Source organism: Typopeltis vanoorti, chromosome 15 (genome assembly GCF_054136105.1).
Source record: "Typopeltis vanoorti isolate ZY-2024b chromosome 15, IOZ_Tvanoo_1.0, whole genome shotgun sequence".
Lineage (NCBI taxonomy): Eukaryota > Metazoa > Arthropoda > Arachnida > Uropygi > Thelyphonidae > Typopeltis > Typopeltis vanoorti.
In genome coordinates this window covers 18,382,860-18,403,054 of record NC_143563.1, presented here as the reverse complement: position 1 = coordinate 18,403,054, position 20,195 = coordinate 18,382,860, and the positions used below count along the sequence as shown (strand labels likewise).

General features: G+C 35.1%; 1 protein-coding gene across 1 annotated transcript in view; it reads right to left on the bottom strand.

The window, feature by feature from the left end:
- Nucleotides 1–20,195, bottom strand: part of LOC150098431 (retinoic acid receptor RXR-alpha-B-like) — a 289,067-nt gene that overhangs the window by 204,303 nt on the left and 64,569 nt on the right. The window contains exon 2 of the mRNA XM_090405562.1: nt 15,767–15,808. Coding sequence (XP_090261688.1) covers nt 15,767–15,808 — 42 coding nt within the window. The remainder of the gene's footprint in view (nt 1–15,766; nt 15,809–20,195) is intronic.

Here is a 20,195-nt window from a genome sequence, read left to right as displayed (position 1 = left end):
TTACTCCCTTGAAGCTAAGATCATCAAGCAAAAATTGTCATACTTTGGCCATATTATGCGAGCAAATGACAGCCTGGAGAAGATGATAATGCTTGCTAAAGTTGATGGAAGCAGGAGAAAAGGAGGACCAAGAATTAGATGTGTGGATGGAGTTAAAGAAGCAACTGGAGTGCACTTGAAGGTTCTGAAAGACATGGTCAGGGACAGATCGGAATGGAAAGTGCATGTTCGTGGAGTCGCCAGGAGTCGGAAACGACTTGATGGATCATAACACACAGTCAATACCCGCAAATTGTTACAATTAGTCAGAGCTTTCTTTGAAGTTGTGGTTATGGTTGCTTCTTTCTATTGCATGGGTATCCAGGAGGATGACTATTATGGATCTTCCTGAGATCCATAACATGCAGCAGAAAGATAAGATAGGCTCTAATCTCTTCCATCTCGCAGTGAGTATCCTATGTCTATAGATGTGTTAAGGCTGGTTTGCTTGTTTCCGGAAGGAAAAAACTTCCACCTCACCTGATCAAGATTTCTCCTCTGGTCACAGATGGTATTCGAATTCAGATCTTCCCAACCAAAGGGCTCATATACACTAACTGAGCTATGGAGGCTTTTTTTCAGTCTCGAGCACATCATTACAGATAACTTGCAAAATAAATTGCAGAAATTTCTTTCGTTGTTTTAAGCACTTCTATTGCTTAAGACAATCATATTATCATTGCTGCATACCTTTCCGCTTTGCATCTATTACGTTCATTATAAATCTCAAGATTTTATTAAATAGATTTTGCTCCTTTCTGTGCCTAAAAAAGTTCCAACTGAAACAAAAAATTGGAATGACTTGAGAAAGTTTTATAAGGAATCCCAATACCAAGTTAACACCTGCAGGTGCATGCCCATATAAATATGGGCAAAAATTTGCAGGTGCTATAAAATATTCTTAATAATTTTATTCATTTTTTCAGTTTACTTTAGCAATATGTGACTACTGTGATTATGCATGAATCTTTGCTGATCATTTGACTTGCATCAAGCTCTTTATTGACCTCATTTGGCTGGTTCACCAGCAAGGACCAAATTAGTATCATAACAGAAAATGATAATTTGACAGTAGTGGCACCCTGTTGTCGAGGCATTATTTAAAAAAAAAAATCCCAAAGGATCTCATTTCCACTGTACTGGATTCTTCCTCAGGATTTCAACCAACAGCTGTTTTGATATCTCTCTGGCATCACCAGTACATAAAGTTTCCAGTCAGGAGACTTCTATGCCAAAGATAGTTTTTAAGTGGAGGTGGCCCACAATAAGTATGTGTTTTAATCATTTCACAGGGAGGTCTCAACATAAAAAAAAATTTTTTTTAAATAAAAAATAAAAAAACTTGCCCTACTACAATAGTAGGCCAAGTTGGTAGACACTCACCAACCGACAGATTGTAGGTTCGAATCCCAACTGAGGCTTGGATATTTGCAAAAATTATCTACCACTTTAGGTAGGAGAATATTTGCATAGATATTAGGCCTGAACCCAGCTTATTACTATGAATGTGCCTCCTGGAAGTACAAAGATCCATTTAGACATGCTGAAAATACTCATCACTCCTAAATATATCCATCATTTCTTTCCTTGAACACATTTCACTCAAGATGCACTTGAAATATGCTTCCCAACCCCTATTCAGTTTCCAGGAATGATTGTGAGTACTACCTCCATATCCATAAGTCACATATCTCCCTTGTGATAATGTAAGACTTTACATTATCATTATTAACTTATATGATTCTATCATATCTCCTCTCCTCCCATTTCTCAAATTTTGAGAACCACATGCCCTCAATTTGTTCTCATATGCATAATTCTACAGGCAGTTATCTTGGTTACTTGGCTAATTGTCTCAAATTGAAATTTTGCATGAAGAAAATCATGTCAATATTATATTTAAAGATCTTAGCCTAGTTAAAATTTATATATCAACTGCAACATTTGGCCCAACTGTTAGAACTTAGAGATGTGAAAATTCTATATGGCTCACAAAGAACAATAAAAATATCAGTCATGCAAAATATCACCATTAAAATAAACTTATACCTTAAATAACGAAAAAGGCTTTTTTCTCCTTTTTTTACCATGTCTCAAAATTTAAAATAAACAGATACACAAAAGTGAATTCATACTTTATTACCTTTATACTTGTATTTATTACCTTTATAAACTCATAGTCAATGTTCCATCTAAGGTGTGCACGTGCCTGTGTGTGTAAAATTTTTGCTTTCAGAATTTCTAATTTACAGTAATAATTTTTGAACATACTAGCGAAAAGAATTCTATTACAAATTATTGTCATCATCAATGCTTTTGCCTACTGGCACATAAGGCTGCATGAGAAATTATACTAGTCACTTATTTATTTAATAATTTCTCCAATGTTTGCACTGCAATATTACCCTAACTCATTCCAATTTAAGACACTAATTAGTTACTTTTAACCTCTGCTGTGTGAGCAAACTGATGCTGATGTCAGCAAGTTGCAGAGCTATATTTGTTTAGAGTGTCTATTGTCACCACAGTAGTCACTTGAGCTCATGCAAACAGTGATGGATTTTTCTAGTTACATGTATTTAAGTAAATTAATTTCATGCTCGCAATTTTAGGATATAGCCAGATTAAAAAAGGGCAACATTAATAGGAGAAATATCACAATCAACAATTAAAGTGGAAAGGAATGCAATCTGGAAAAAAATTTTATTTGACAGTCAAGGAAAACAACATGCACAGGCTACTGCACGTGTTGAGTCTGAGTTATAAGTACATTATGTCTTTTTTTTGTATGGTGGAGTTTTTATTCTCTTTCTCTCTAAACTAGATAACCCCTGTTTAGATAAGTTCTATAAAGATTCCTCACATCATCCACAGGATTTGAACACAGGCTTTTCCAATTGAGGATATTGTAATATTAACTATTCAGTTGGAAAAGCCTGTGGATGATGTGAAGAATCTTTATAGAGCTTATCTAAACAGGGGTTATCCAGTTTGGTGAAAAAGAGAATAAAAACTCCACCATACAAAAAAATAGACAACACACATTTATGGATATAATGTACATATATTTAGGAAATTTATCAGAGGAATGACAAACTGGCCACATCATGTGAGGGCACTGAATCCCAGAATGGAAGAGATGAAAGAAGCTGAATTATATAATGCCTCTGTAGCACAACTGGAAGAACGACAGTACATTACTCCCTTTGATTGTAATAGGCCTAAGTTCGATTCTCATCATGATGGGAGGAATCTTTAGGTGGACTTTTTCAATCGAAGGCGAGTTAGCTGATCTCATACGGAGGTAGCAGGGTTTTTTAAATCCCGGAAACTCAGGTTTTTCATCCTGCATACAGACAAATTGGCCCATCAGAACACACGCAATTTACAGACAAAAAATACTAGTTGTGGTGGGCGGTAGATGGCGTTGATTGGTAGTAGAGCTTCAGTGCAGTGGTGGAGATAGCTGTATAGTAGGCGTCCTCCCACAACGAGTCTTCGGACTCCTTGGAGGTGTCACGAATAATAACACACAAAGCAAATAAAATAAATTCTTTGCATTTTTAATTTTGGCATTAACACGGATGTTAGGTTCCACAAAAATGGCGCATTATATAAATCGCATTATGAAAGACTCAGATCACATGGAAAAAGTAGGGTTAAGTTCCGAAATCATTTCTATTTTAAGATTATATAAACAATGACATATCCAACAAAAATATATTTTTATTTAATTCAGGTAATTCATGTAAGTTAAGAAAACATATAAACTATAAAACAAATACATAGTATAAAATTATAAAAAAATTATAAATTGTACATAAACTTCATTGCACATAATACATAAATGTTTTAGACAAAATAAAATAAAGTGCATATTTTAATCGTCATCACTCTCTTCAAAACTAACATTTCGTAATGTTCTTTATTTACAAGTGGGTGGACGTCATCATCACTTGAAATCTCTTGGACATCATTAGTTTAATTCTCATTGCATACTTCGGCTGGTTTATTATCAAGAAGTCAGTAATAAGACCTTGCTTACCACTATGCTGCAATTTTTTTATTAAGTTCATAGTACGGAGCTAAACAAATATCCAATTGTCTCATGAATTTTCTGGAGAGCTCCATTGAGAGATCATTATCCATAAAATAACTTTCTTGCCAAGTCCAATCCTTCTGCTAATTTCTTTAACTGAATTCTTTAACAGATTCATCACAATCAGAATCTTTGGCAGAACTTTCCTCACCATTTGGTTTGACGTCATCTATTAATTGTACCAGTTCCTCCTCATTTAAATCTATTATCTCTTCAATAGTGAATTAATTGATGGATTAATTGAGCACTTATGAAGAAGTTCGCGAAGGTTGAGTCTGATGTGCAGATCGAAACAGAATGTATCTTCAGTCTTGTTCAATTGTTACCTTGGCAGTTTACAGTGGGTCGGTTTATCCCTATTAACAAACACATATATCGCAAAAGCACTCTAAGTGGCCATTACTATAAAAATAATTTTTTTATATAAAAAAAAGCATTACATATTGTATGTAACTCACCAAAAAATAAAGTGCTCAGCTAGAGATTAACACACTTATGATTTTTAATGCGCTTTCCTGGCAGAAAACGAAGACAATTTTCAACAATAAATACTTTATACAGTAAACAATTGATGTACATGCGTGCTAAAGGGTATTTCCTCTAATATAAATTCACTACTTATAACTACATGTGCAATATGGACCGACGCAAATTTAATGAAGATAAAATTTGATTTTTAAGTCGTGTGTTGAAAAATATATGAAAAGATAAAGGGTTACTACAGTTTGTAGACCATCTTATATCGAAACCGCATTGTATAAGTACCGTGGTCAACAAAGATTACTACAATTTGTAGACTGTGTTATATCAAAACCATGTTAAACAAGGGTTACCTGTGTATATATATATATATATATATATATATATATATATTTTTTTTTTTTTTTATATATTTGTAAGCATTATTCTAATTTTTGCCAGCTTGTGTGTGCATGAAAAAGATTTTGTGCACACGTTTACAATCTCAGACTCAGCACATGCAGTAGCCTGTGCTGAATCTGAGATAGAAGAATCTGCGACTGAATGCACAGGATATAGTATGACTAAAATTTAACTACCTATTAATTATCATTTCTTATAGTATCCTACTATAAAACTGTTTCCATTAAAACAAAAATTATGTAGTTATAAGAGTTAACATGTAAAGAACGACAGAATTAATTAGTTCCTATATATTTCTTCTTTGTTACAAAGACAATATCAAAGAAAGAAGAGTGGTTGAAAACATTCAAAACAATTTTTATAATTTTCAAATTAAACTGAAAATACTGCATGTGGAAGTGTTGTTTATTAAAGTCCCCACAAATGGAAGGCTCTCAGCAGACTATACAGAATTTGTGTTTATTCTGAAATTGTAGTAATTCTGTATCAAAAGCATGACTAAACTGTAAAGATATCTACGAAGCAAAACTACTTAGTTTTCCTTTTAGATGATATTACTATTTATAGATGCAGAATATTACTGTTGTGATGCAAGAAATGAAGAACTTGCAGTTGTGAGAAAAGTAAGAGGTTTTGATATTTTATATAGAATCCAACTAATTTCAAACTTGGTTGGAATGAATTTTTTTGCTTCATCTGTAATATTGTCATCAATAATCATAATCTCATCATTATCAATTTCTGTATGCGTACCCTCAAGGGGGAGTACAGAACACTATGCACTACATGATTAAGTTTAGTACTGATCTCTTAACAACAATTTTCTTCAAATTAGTGTATAACTTATCACTACTCCATATAAACACAATGTGGAAGTCTCCTCACAGTTATCTGGCTTTGATCCTTAAGTGACAATTAGATCAACCTACAGTGTAATCTGCAAACACACAACTCAAAGCCAAACAAATTATTGGACCTTTTACATTCTTGAAACTGTGGCTTCATCATGCTTATCTTCCATATTGATAGTGTTCCCAAAGTATATAAAGAAGGATATCCATTATGCCCTTTGCATGTACTATTTTGCTAAATATGTTTCTGGTCTGCTTCAAAACCTTAATGGCCTCAGTAGTTTTTATATTAAAAACAGCACTGACTTCAAAGACAAATTAAAGATTATGTTTGCTGGACAATGAAATATGATTTCTTTTGAAGCAGTTATTCACTAAAATACAACCTCTTCAATTCTTAAAGTGATTTTTCTTGAGGATACTATTTATTTAAATTCGCCATAAATGCCAGATATTTCACGTAGCGAAATAAGTCGTATAAGCAAGTGAGGAACAATTATGGGCAGTCTTATCTCAATAGCATTGGCTGACTATTTTATGGAACATCTAGAAATCATCTAGGTCACACTTTGAAACAGAATTACTACAATTTTCAAATAACAAACTCCATAATACTTTTGTATTTAAGTTTCTATTTTGATCATGAATCTAACTACAGGCTTCCATTTCTGGATACTTCAATAAATCACTTCTACAGACAGTATTCAATTTTTTTTTATTCAAAATGTTCCTTTACTGGCAAATTGTGAGACAGATTGGAAAAGCATAAGAATACAAATGAGAGAAGTTATGACATGTGCAAAGAGCAGCCCAGAAAAGTAACAAGTATTGTGCAGAAAGCTAAACTGGAGTACAAAAAGAAATTGGCTATGCAGGTTAAAAGTAATACTAAAGAATTTCATAATTATGCTGCAAGAAAAAGAAAGAAATGTGGAAGAATAATTTTACTGCATGCAGATGGTACTCTAGTGTCAGAAGCTAATGAGATTGTTCATTTAATGAGCTCAGTTTGCTAAATCATATTCAACTAGGTGTATGTAAAATGGTGTATAGTGTTACTACTATATTGGTTAGGCTTTTGAAGTGTCTAAGTTCAGGAAAGATACCACAGGAATGGAAATAATGTATGATAGTTCTGTTCTACAAGGGTGGTGCAAAAACTGATTTGTTTACCTACCAACCTATCAGCATCTTTGGTGTGGTGGTGAAGATTTTAGAGAAGTTGGCATGAACTCACATACAGAAATAGGTAGATGATGGACAAGCTATACTCTGCAAGGAACAGCATGGGTTTACTAAAGGGAGGTCATGTTTTAGCAATTTGCTCATATTTTAGAACATGTTATGGCCAGTTGGATAAAAGGAATGGATACACTATGATACTGTTGGATTTTGCTTAGACATTTAATAGGATATGATATGATAGGCTTTTTTTTTGTTTAAGAAAAAAACAATGTTGGTGACATACACTATTCCTGCTCGAGTCCCTTGCTAATAGTAAATTACTCTGAAAGTTTGTTACCAATCTTTATACAGCAGATCAATTGGTACATCCTCTGTACCATTTCTACTGCTCCATCTATTCCTGCTCTCTTCAACATCTGCCACATTGTCTTTTTTGGGACAGTATCAAAGCCTTCTCCAGATCTGTAAAAATTAAACTGTTATTCTTTGCAACCATTTTTGGGATATTTGTCATAAAGAAATATATTATCATTGCAAGATTTTCCTGCTCTGAAACCAAATTGTTCCTTTGATGTTATTTGCGATGTTTTAAATTCAATTATGTGTCTCATGATTTTGGGATCTTTCTTATTGCCTTTCTTATGGATGGATGGATGATATATATATATATATATATGACAAGTTCCACTCACCTACAATCACTTTGTTAAAAATAACTGTCAAGACGACCTGGTCTTAGATAATAATATTAATAATAAAGAGGTATAATTATTATTACTGGGTCCTTGGAGTCCTTAGACTCATCAAGGAAGGTCCTATGCAAAGCACTATCCAACATTTGTGTAGTATCTATCATACTTTGCTCTGAACTTATTCACAGTCATGGAACCCACAACAGACTATGGAAACCTATTCCACCGATTCACACTCTCCAAGGAAAAAAATCTATTTCCAACACCTTGCTCAGTTTCCAAGGATGGCTCCTAGTTCTCCCACCACCAGACCTGTTCTGAAAAATTTCCTCTAGTAATCTTGTAAAAACCCTTCAGTAATTTGTATATCTCAATCATATCATCCCTTTTCTACCTGTCAACCAATCACAAATCTTCAACCTGTTCTCGTAAGGTTCATTCCATAGACCTGCCATCTTGGTCACTCATCTGTGGATCTCTTCTTCCTCATCGCCAAGAAACCCAGGTGACCAGATCTGCACAAGATGGGTCTTATCAATGCTCAATAAGGAGGAATAATAACCTGCTTGTCTCTGCTCATCAAGGTATTCTTCAGTAACCAAATAATCAGATGAGCTGCTTTAGCCACTTTTGCTGCTATGTGCCCTCTACACTTCAACTCCCTATCCACCAACACTCGCAAATCTCTCGTTCATTAATTTACTGGACTACAATTCCATCAATGTAGTATACAGCTGGTAATCTTTTCACTCCAAAATGCATAGTCTTACACTAACACATTAAAGTGACATCCATTCTCCTTTACCCAGACTGCTGGTCTATCCAAATCATCCTGTAAAATTTTATCGTCATCTGTATTAACTATTGCTCTATCCAATTTTGCATCATCGGCAAACAACTGAACAGTTGTTTACCAATCGTGTACAAATTAAACATCTGCAAACCCAAGAACAGAGCCCTATGGCATGCCACTAATCACAGGCCTTCTCAAACTACTCCTGAATAAACTACTCTCTGATATCTCTCCATCAACCACCCTCTTATCCAACTCACCAACACTATATCCATCCCCATGTGCTGCAGTTTACTGATTAGAATTCCATCTGGTATCCTGTCAAAGCTTTTGGAAAGTCCAGTAGTATTACAGTAAACCCATTACCTTTATCCAACTCAGCTGTCACTGTACCATAATGAGCAAGTTACCTTGACCTACCCTTCACAAAACCACGCCCCCCCCCCCACTGTCATACAGTATCCCATTTCCATCTATCCATACCTGTATTTTGCTCTTAACCAACTTCTCCAGTACCCTGACAACAACTCATGATATGCTGATTGGTCAGTAATTTGCTACATCAGTCTTGGAGCCTCCTTTATGCAATGGAACTATTTTCCCATCTTTCCACTCTTCTTGGGACTAACTCAGAGCCGAGACTTAGATTAAATAATGTGGTCAAAAGCACCGACAATTCCCTAGTACCGTCATGTAAAACTCAAGCTGGTATATCACCTAATCCCATAATTGTATTCACATCAAGATTCTGTAATATTCTATGCACCTCAGTTCTCATATAAGTCTTTGCCTCCTCATTACTGCAATAATTCCATGGATGATATTCTTGCAAAGTGTTCACTTAGTAATTCTGCTATTTTGACTGATTCAGTTACCTCCCTATCATTGGCATTCATTAAAATCATTCTGCTACAAACATTCTTGTTTTTACTTGCAACATATTATCGAAAGAACTGTTTGGGATTATCTTTGGTCTTCCTAATAATTTCCTTTCATACTCTGCTTTTGCCTTTCTTACCATACTGGTTAACCTTCTGGCCTGTGCTTAAGTTTGTCATACTTACCAGTGCCATAATTCCACATACTTCCTCTTAACTGAAAATTCCACATATTTAGCCACCTCTCAGGTCAAGACCATGTGATCATTCTCACCAATTGGGTGAGAAGTGGTCATATTGGTTATAGACAAATTCTCTGATGCAATTACTAGATCTAGCACTCTTGAACCACTAGTATATGAGTATTTCATCATATGCTGTCTCTGGTAATTATTCCTTAGTAACTGGATAAATTCCATTTCCTTGCTCCCATGTGTCCTATCCTCTGATGCAATTACTAGATCTAGCACATTTGAACCACTAGTATACGAGCATTTCATCATATGCTGTCTCTGGTAATTATTCCTTAGTAAGTGGATAAATTCCATTTCCTTGCTCCCATGCGTCCTCTCCTCCTAATCTCCCTATCTTTACTTGTCAGCATGTTCTTCACATCCAAGTGACCCTATGAGCTATGTTGCCAAGTTTTACAATATGTCCTCTGAACTTCAACTCTGTCCATCACGACAGAGTTAATAATAAGGCAGACAATGCAGTGACAAATATTAGTGATAAAAGGTGTGAAAGGGTGTCACAGAGAAAATGTAGTTGAAGGAGTGAGTGACGGTGAAAAAAATATGAATCAGTGATGAAAGAAGTAGCTGAAGGTAATGTGAATGACAAGATGGCAGAGGCAAGAAATAGTCCACTTCTGTGATGTCCTTCACAGGACAAAACACATGCTTAAGTAATTTGGGAAGCCTTTAGTGTATGTTACGGCAGGGGAGGGGAATGAAAGAAAAAGTGAATAGAAATATGAAAAAGCAGTGACAAATTGTGATTAAGCAGAGAGAGAAAAAACAGTATGGAGATTCTATATCTATAAGAAGAAGTGTGCTTGATGAGAACACGACAAAAGCAAGTTTCTCAGATGCAAAGATCAAGGATGTCAATGAAGCTGTTAGCATGCAGAGAGGGGAAGTTAAAGAACTAGATGTTTTGGTAGATATGAATTATTTCAAAGGCAAGAAATATGTACAAAGATATGAAAAAATTGCTAGAGTAAGTGAAAATGAGAGAGAGAGAGTAGAGATTATGAGTCTGCTACCCTGCTACCACAGTATGAGAAGTCTCAATAGAGAAGAGAGAACCATGATTGCAAGCGAGTCAATGGGAAGATTGTGTAGAAGGAATATAGTGTGCAGTTCCTAGATGTATGGAATGGACTGATGGATGAAAGGCTCTGTATATGCCCAACAGACTGCATCTGAATGTTTTTGAGACTAGTACTATCCAACCACTCAGTGAAGTGCTCTTCAGAGAGAGGTTGAAAATATCAAGGTAGTTTGGTGTTAGGTGATGCAGTCAAACTTGCGACTAGCCACCAGAAATGATCATGGAAGGTATTGAGTGCAGTTTCTCATGTTTTGAATCTGAACAGGTTGATAATCACATTACACAAGGGTAACTGTGAGCTCAAGGGGGAGGATGAAATGCATGTACATGAATGCCAGAAGTATCAAAAATAAAGGGAAGGAATTTTTAACAGTAGTCATATCAACTTGGCCAAAAATTACTGGCATCAGTAAGACCTCGTTCAAAGAATATGTAGGTATAAAATATAAGGGGTATTGTATTTTTGGAGAAGACAGTGGAGAACAGGTTGGCAGGAGGGATATTACTGATGATAATTGAAGTCCTGCAACCGACAAAGGATTTTAGGACTGAGGCAGGCAGTTCATTTGTGGCTGTCTGGTGCAATGGTAGAGGCAAAATTTTTTTTTTTTTTTGCTCCAATATACTTAGGGGGGGGGGGGGGAGAGGTGTGCAGAGAAAGATGCAGATGCCATGCATGAATAGTTAATAAGAGATAATTACCCCAAATAAGATAGAAGTAGCTATTCTGCCAGTGATCCAGAAAAGTGACCATGCAGTCTTCTGGGAGGTTGCTAAACATATGGTGGAAACTATAAAGCCAAGAAATATGAAAAACTTAGGAGGCAGCATAGAGCAGTGACATGACCCAAGAAGCTGTAAGTAAAGACTAAGAACAGAGCACTGGAAATGACTGAGGATGTTGGGACAGAGCAGTATATCAAACTGCATACCTAGGCTCAGGAGGATAAATCACTGGGAGTTAAAAGGATGAGCAGCAACAAAGAAAGATGCAAACTATGAAGAGAACATAAAGATCAGCATGTTGATGAGGGATAAATCAGATTATGGAGGAAATTAGCTAAGCAGGCCAAAGGAGACCCAAGAGATTTTTTTGCTATGCAGCAAGTAAGAGGCAGAATTATTATGGAAAGATAACTTTAATCAATGCCAGTGGTAAGGGTGAGAAAGCAGTTAGTTAGTATCTGGAGTGTTGGTTCAGGTTAATAGTGTTAAAGATAGAATTCAGAAATAGGTGTATAAGAATATAATACCCTATGGGAGACAGCACAGCTGTGTAGAAGAGAGATTCTGATTTAGTAATTTGGCTGATGTGATATAATAGTGACAGCTGAATTGGATAAAAGAAATGGCTACAACCAGATTTTGAAAAAACATCTGACAGAATACCATTGAAAAACTATTACATAAGCTGGTATAAATGAGAATGGATATGAAAGTTGGTGGCATGGATAAGGGGTGATAACAGACAAACACCAGAAAGTAGTCTATGGCGGTAGAGAATACAGGAAAATGAGGGTGACTAGTAGAGTGCCTCAAGGCTCTGTTACTAGCACCACTGGGAGGACAATACTTAACAATGGTAATGCAGAGATCCTGCAAGATAATTTAAATAAATTGGCAGAATGGATAATAGCTGTCAGTTTAATGTGACAAAGTGTAAGGTTATGCACGTTAGAATGAAGATGAGATTACACTTTGTATATCATATTAATGGTACTGGACTGCAAAAAAAAAATCAATGGAATTTGGGATATAGGTGTAATGATGGTCAGAGAGTTGAACTTTAGAGAGCATATTGCAAAAGTTGGCAGAATAGCTTAAAAGTTCACTTAGATGTTGAAGAATACATGGAAAAGTAAGGATATGGATGTTATGCTCCCTCTTCAGAAGGCTATAATTTGCTCACAATGATGACTGTGGAATGCTCCCTATGAGGATAGAATGAAGTTTTGTGGCTCACAAAGTTTAGTTGACAGCCAGAAAAGTGGAGGAAGAGGCTCGTAAGTTAACTAAGGGGGTTCCTATAAGATTGATACAAAAGAAATTTTTCAATACATGACTAGAAAGAGAACTAGGAATCACTTCTGGAAGTTGGGTAAACATGTGATATTCTCTGTGCAGACTAGATTTTTTTTTTCTTGGAGAATGATTGTAATGGATTACCAGAGGTAGCTGTCAGGAGTGATTATGTGATCATGCAATCTACTTCGTTATCTCCTCAAAACAATGTCTCTAATCCCCTTTCAGGCCCATTCTGGGCCTGAAAGGGGATTGGAGACTGATGATAACTATAATACCACACACTGGAGCATAGAATCTTTACATGTGTGAGCAAAACTGATGCCGATATTCTAGGTAAATTTTATTGCATCATTGTTTATAATACTGGAATGTTTCTGCACTTAACTAGCTTTGGAAAACAATCTTTCAGAGTAGAATTGTGATATAATAGTTTATTGTTATGCCAGTTATGAAGTAGTATTTGATAACTGCAAAAAAGCAGTCTAATAGACAATAGCCCTCTACAGCCTATAACCAATGACCATGTTTAAGACCACAAAAAAAAAAAAAGTTTAGGCACGTGTGGCTGTTTAAAAGTGCATCTTATATGCAATGTCATCATCAGATCATCAGTCTTGGGACTGGTAGTTCAGCAGCAATTTCCTCCATTCTGCTCTGTCATTGGCTTTCTTCTTAACCTCCTGGTAACTCCTCAAACCCGTGTTGTCTTTGACTTGGTCAAGAAAGCTTTTCCTTGGTCTGCCTCTTTTTCTTTTCCCCTCTATTTTGCCTTCAGTTATTCTTTTCATAAGTCCATCATGTCAAAGTATATGTCCAAACCACCTATCCCTTCTCATTTTGATCGATTTAATTAGAGTTCTTGTTTCATTTCTCTCTCAGGACTTGTTCGTTTGATTTTTTTTCATCCATTTTATTTTGCTCATGCGGCGCCAGCACCACATTTCAAAATTTCCACATTTCATATATAATGTCATACTAACTAATACTTGTGTTAATTTTTTTTCATAGAAATTTTTTTTTTTTATATCTGGAATATACATTTTTATTATTTCAGTTTAATTCAATGTTCAGGATTTGTTATTTATTATATGGGCATCTCCATGGAATCAGAAGACTCATCGTGGGAGTTCCACACCAACCTTTATACACATAGCAGATATCATACCTCTCCTTATTCACTGTCAAGGCATTCCCAACTACATTCTCTCTCTCTTTGCATGTCATGTAATGAAATTCTTTTGTATCAATATTATAGAATCCCTTTAGAAACTTATAAGTTTCTATCATGTCCCTCTTTTGCATCTATCAACTAAACTTTGTAACCCACATATCTTCTAACTATCCTCATAGGGAGCATTTCCTATAAGGATTGAGAGATGAGTAACCACCAGCACCACCTCATCTCCAAGAAACCCAGCTGACCAAATATGTGCACAGAGTAGTAGTCAATATGCAGCTGAATATAGCCTTACAAAGAGATAATAACCTCACTATCTTTATTATGTTTTGCAACATATAAGTAATCCTACTTTGCCAACTTTTGCAATATGTCCTCTGAACTTGAACTCTCTGTCCACCATTATCGCCAAATCTCTAACCTCATCAATTTCATGCGATCTAGTGCCATCAATATGATACACAGTATGTTATCTTTTCAGCCTGCAGTGAACATTTTGCAACATTAAATTGACAGCCATTATCCCTTGCCCACAAATGCAAATTTATTTAAATCATCCTGCAGGATATCTAGATCTTTATAACTATCCCCCCCACTTTTGCATCATCAGCAAACAACTGAATAATCCCCTTAAATCTTTCTCTTTATCATTGATATACAAATTAAAGAGCAAGGGTCTAGAGAGCTTGAGGCACTCCATTAGTCATCCTCAATTCCACCAGCTTCATATCCATTCCCATTCGACTATTTGCTCCAACTTATGTAATAGGTTGCAGTAATCTGTCAAATGTCTTTGCAAAGTCCAGCAGTATTATGGTGTAGCCATTTCCCCCTATTTACTTCTGCTGTCACTTGATTATAAAATATAAATAAATTGCTAAGGCAGGAACTACCTTTTACAAAGCCGTGAAGCCCTTATACAGTACTATATTCCTTTCAATCCATTCCTGAATTGTACCTTTAACCAACTTTTCCAATACTTTAACTGTCACTCTAGAGATACTAACTGGTCTGGAATTTGCTACTTTTGTCTTGTGCCACCTTTTTGTAACAGAATTATCTTATCCTCTTATTACTCCCTCAGAACTTTTCCAGAGCTGAGACTATGATTAAACAACTTCAGAAGAAGAATTGGCAATTCTCTTGCACAGTCTCATAGTACATGGGCCAACATGACACCCATTTCCACTGCTGTATTCATATTGATATTTTTCAATATGCTGAGAAACTCCAGTTCATCTACCTCAATTATCACACTAGTTACTGTTATGTCAGCAACTGCAAAAATCTGCACCTGAATCAAAGGTGCACAAATCTGAATGGATAATGCACTCTTGTAAAGTGATCACATAGTAATTTGACTATTTCTTCTGCTTCTGTCACCTTCTGCCATCTGCACTGATTAAATAAAGTTATCCTTCTGTAATCATTCTTCCTCTTACTTACTACATAAATAGCAAAAAAACTCTTTTGGATTTACTTTGACCGGCTTACTAATTTTCTCTCATAATGCAGAGGTATAAACTGAAAGCAGAAAATTGCATTATAGCCAACTTGTCAAATTCCAGAAATTGTTAATCCTTTTAATAATTGCTGTAATAAACTCTCAAACTCAACACTAAAAAAAATCCCAAAAAAAATTATGCAATTTAAGTTTCAAGTATCAATTTCAGAAGCAGATCGCAAAGTTAGCTACTTAAGCATGAAAGATGATACAAGATATGACAATTTCAATATTTCACTTGCAGCAGTATTAAATCTATAACATTACTTTATTCAGGAAAACTAAGGAACAGTTAACACAACTTACATGGGAAAATATCTGAGGAAGAGTCATCACTAAAATCTGCCACTGAAACAAAGAAGAAAATAATTACAAAACAGTCAGTTTTATAATGGCAATTCAAGAATTAAGTATAAGAAATGAAACATTTGTGTTTCAATTGTTAAGCATGAAAGATAATACACAATATGACCATTTCAATATTTCACTTGCAGCAGTAGTAACCATTTCTATAACATTACTTTATTCAGAAAAACTAAGGAACAACTAACACAACTTGTTCATGGGTAACTTCAATATTCATAATTTTTTAAAAAAATATTAAGACATTTTTTCAAAGCAATTAAAAATTAGTAGATATTTCCAGAATTCAGCAGCCAGGTGCAGTAAATACTACAGTAATTTTACTTAATTAATGTAGCTTTCTGACCTCTGTCTTGAAATCTTCCTTAACTACCCCTCTAACACTGCCCCTTATGCTGTCACACTAACTTTTAATCTGAGGTTCGCCTATGAAAGGGTGTAAACTTGTTCATGCATGAATTATTATAGGTGGGTTAAGGTTAAATGATTCAGTTCCCTACTATAGAGACCAAACATATACTCTTTTCAGATGAAATAGTTATGTACAGGGTGATTATAATTCAAGTTCACATTTCGAAACGCTGTAACTACTCGGTGGAACAATTTAATATTTAACATCATGATGATATCTATGACAATGGAATTTTATTTTGCATAAAACATAAAAACTAAAGTTAGTTCTAAAAGTTGCCACTAGGACAATACATGGAGACTTGCATTCCACCTTGGCAGCCTATTTCCATAAATTGTACCCTTCATATTAGCAAAATGTTTGTAATTAATATAGTTGCTGTTATTTCAAATTTATATGTTGTAACTGTAAATAAATAGCCCAATAATTGGATTAAAAAGCAATGGAATAATACGGTGAACAGACAGTGCATATATATTTATATTCAAAACTCAAAAGATACAATAAATTCAAGTAAATACATCATAGATTACATAAAAAAATTACATTATATTAATTAATACATTACATTTGTTACTTTAATTTATTAATAATTGAAAAACTTTAATATGTTTTGAAATAATAGTTATAAAACAAATATTTTATTCACAACAAATGTTCAGTGAGCGCCTTGAGCTTGTTTTGAGGCACAGTTTTTTGAAATCAGGTTCAACTGATGTAAGATACAGTCTTATGGAACTGCATTCAGCTTACTATTTGTAAATGGTAAGTTCAGTATTTGTAAATGGAAACAGAAACTTAAGAACCGTGTCAGAAAGCTGTTGTTGTAAAATAATGTCAATTATTTAAATTATGTGTCCATTGCACCTTTGCATACATATTAACTTAATTTATTTACTTTGACTTAACTTGACTCTTTACTTCAACTTTACTTTATTCACTTCACTATGTTAAGACCATAAACTTCTTTAACATAAACCTCTCAAGGTTAATCTTACCATGACCAATTTCTGTCCCCCCCCCCATTAAACAAACCTTGTTTTATAAGTATATTTAATGTATGCAGTCCCCACTCTTACAAATCAAAATAAAAAAAATTATTTTTATTTTCAACTGTGCCATCTAATTTGAGTAAATATTGTTTGAAAGTTAGGGTGAGGAAAGACAGGAATTAATATTCTCTGCTGATGTCTGCCCAAAAGTTAATAAGGGATTTATTTATTTATTTATTTATTTTTGAATTCAGCTTTTAAAGAAGTATCAGTCGAAAGTTCATTCAACTTCTCTTTTTCCTTGATTGATAATCTGGTAGCCTGGAAGTATTCTTCTTCAAAGGGATTTGCAATCCAGTTGTTCTCTTCTCCAGGTTTTGAGAAGCACTTCTCAAAAGATGATTTTAACCCTTTCAAGTGTTCAGTTATTTTTTTTTTTTTTTACTCATTTCCTGGGAGAGCTGTAGCTTGTTCTCAGATAGAAAATTGTGTGAAGTTTCAATACCTCAGGTTGGCCTTTTTGAATACATGACCTCTAAAAATCTAATTTTTTTAATCATAGATTCAATTTTGTCTGAAACTTTGAAGATCGTTATTGAACTATTCTGAAGTGCCTTGTAGAAAAATATCTCATAAGCATGCAAGAGCCTGAAGCCAATCACAGTCATGTAACTTGAAAAGAATGGGCTTTAAAAAAAAAAAAACCTCGTGTCTAAGTTCGAACAGCCAAGTAACGACTTTTACCACAAGAGAGTCAACCTTACTTTTAATTAAAGGAACAGGGTAGAATGAAGACTCTTATCTCATCATCTCTACACACAGTGCTTTGAAAATCCTCAAGTTTGTGGACTGACTTTATAAAATTAACCAGTTTAATAGCTTCATCAAGAACAATTTGTAATTCACCAAGGATGTGCTCAGATGCTTGGCTTTGCGTATAGATGCAGCAGTGACTTCAGGTTATATTGGGGGATACTTTCATGACATAACTGCAATGACTGGAATAAAAGCCCAACAGACTTGCTGCCATCAGTGGTTGAATATTTTTAATGCTATTGGTTGAATTAGACCAAATAATGTAATTTTCTTTGAAATAACAATCAATAGCATTAAATATATCCTCACCTCTTACAGAGGATGACAAAACAAAAGCTTTTTTTTTTTTTTAACTTCATTACCTTTCAGATACCTCACAATAACAAGGAAAAGAGCGAAACAAGCAACATCTGGGCTTTCATCAACTTGAATAGCAAAGAATTTAGTATTTTTAATTCTACCTATTACTGTCACCTCAACATCATCAGACATATCCTGAATTCTTTGAGATAGTGTATTGTTTTGAAAGATGGATAGTGTTCATTTTCCTCACACATTCTTCTCCAAGCATACACAGAATGGCATCTTTTACACACAAGGAGAAATTGAATTCTCAGCTATAACATGATTCTTACCACATCTAGCAATACAATAACTAATTCAGCAAGAGGTTTCAAGCACATTTTCGTTATCTTTGTTAGCTGACAATACGACAGTGAAAAAAACTACATTCCATGTTTGTATAGTCGCATGTTTTGTTCGTAAATGCTGCAAGAATAAATGAAGGTTTCATGCTACCATTGGATAACACTTCCCCACACACTACACAATGTAGCTAGGATAGTCCTCATCTCCTATATACAAAAATCCATACTTCATGTATTCATCACAGTATTTTCTCTTTTTGCCTATTCGAAGAACTGAAGACTGTGCCTTTTCACTGTTTTGCACTAAAGTCTTAGACATGTCCTGAGAAATTCTTGGTGACTAGTCACTATCCACATTATGTTTCATCTTTTTTTCCTGGCCTGGTTTTTCAACCACTAATCCATATCTGATGATATGATGAAGTGTGTGCCTTTTTCTGTCATTATTTAATTTTTTTTGTGTATCCCTAAATGTCCTGGTTCATACCCCAAATTGGGAATCACTGCCATAGTGGGTAATTCAAAACATTAACAAAATGTAGGGTATATATACATATAGTGTTGTGTGGTTACATGTTCAATATGCTGTCCTCCGTTGTTAGCAACATGCTGAAATCTCAAAACCACGGAATGTAGAGTTTCACTTGAAATGTTATGGATATGGCATGTAATGCTGGTCTTGAAGTCCACGAAGTTGGCTATGTGTTCCCACAGCCAAAAGTTGCAGGAGTTCAGATCCAGTGAGCCTGTTGTCCATGTTGTATGAAAATGGCAGCTGATGATTCTATCCTCAGTAAAATGTGTCTGAAGAAACTGCTTTACAGTGTGGTAGCAATGCGAGGAGAGGCACCATCCTGCATAAAAAATGTTGAATCCAGGCACTGATGCTGTTGAAGTGTTGGAATCACCTGACTGGCTAAGAGAGAGATGCATATCGTTGGCCATTAACAGTGCAGGCAACGACACCAGCGGGACTGAGCTCCTCGAAAAAGAAAGGTCCGATAATGAATTCTGCTGTGAAACCAAAACACCAAACAGTGACCTTCAGGGAATGATAGTGGAATCTCTCACGTGACATGCAGGTTTGCAGTTGCCCAAAGTCTACAGCTATGAGTATTCACAGCACTGTCCAGATGGAAGTGAGCTTTGTCAGTCCAGAAAGTGTTCCATGGCCAGTCGTTGTCAGTCCAAGCAAGAAACTGTAGGGCAAATGTTTCTTACATGCACCCCGGTCAGGATTAAGCAATTGTTGAATATGGAAAATCTTGTAAGGATAACAGCACAGAATTTGCCTTATGACTTTGTGAACTGTGCTTACAAGTTTTTTTTAAAGACTGTGCAATACAGTATGTGCTGCTTTCTATGACATTTGCTATCCTTTCTTCCACAAACACTGTGGCTACTTCCTCGAATGTCTGCCGTTTGATGGGCTTTTGTCGTTTGCCAGGTTTGACATTTAAGGAATGTCAAACCAGGCAAATTTCTGGATCATTTTGCAATCATAG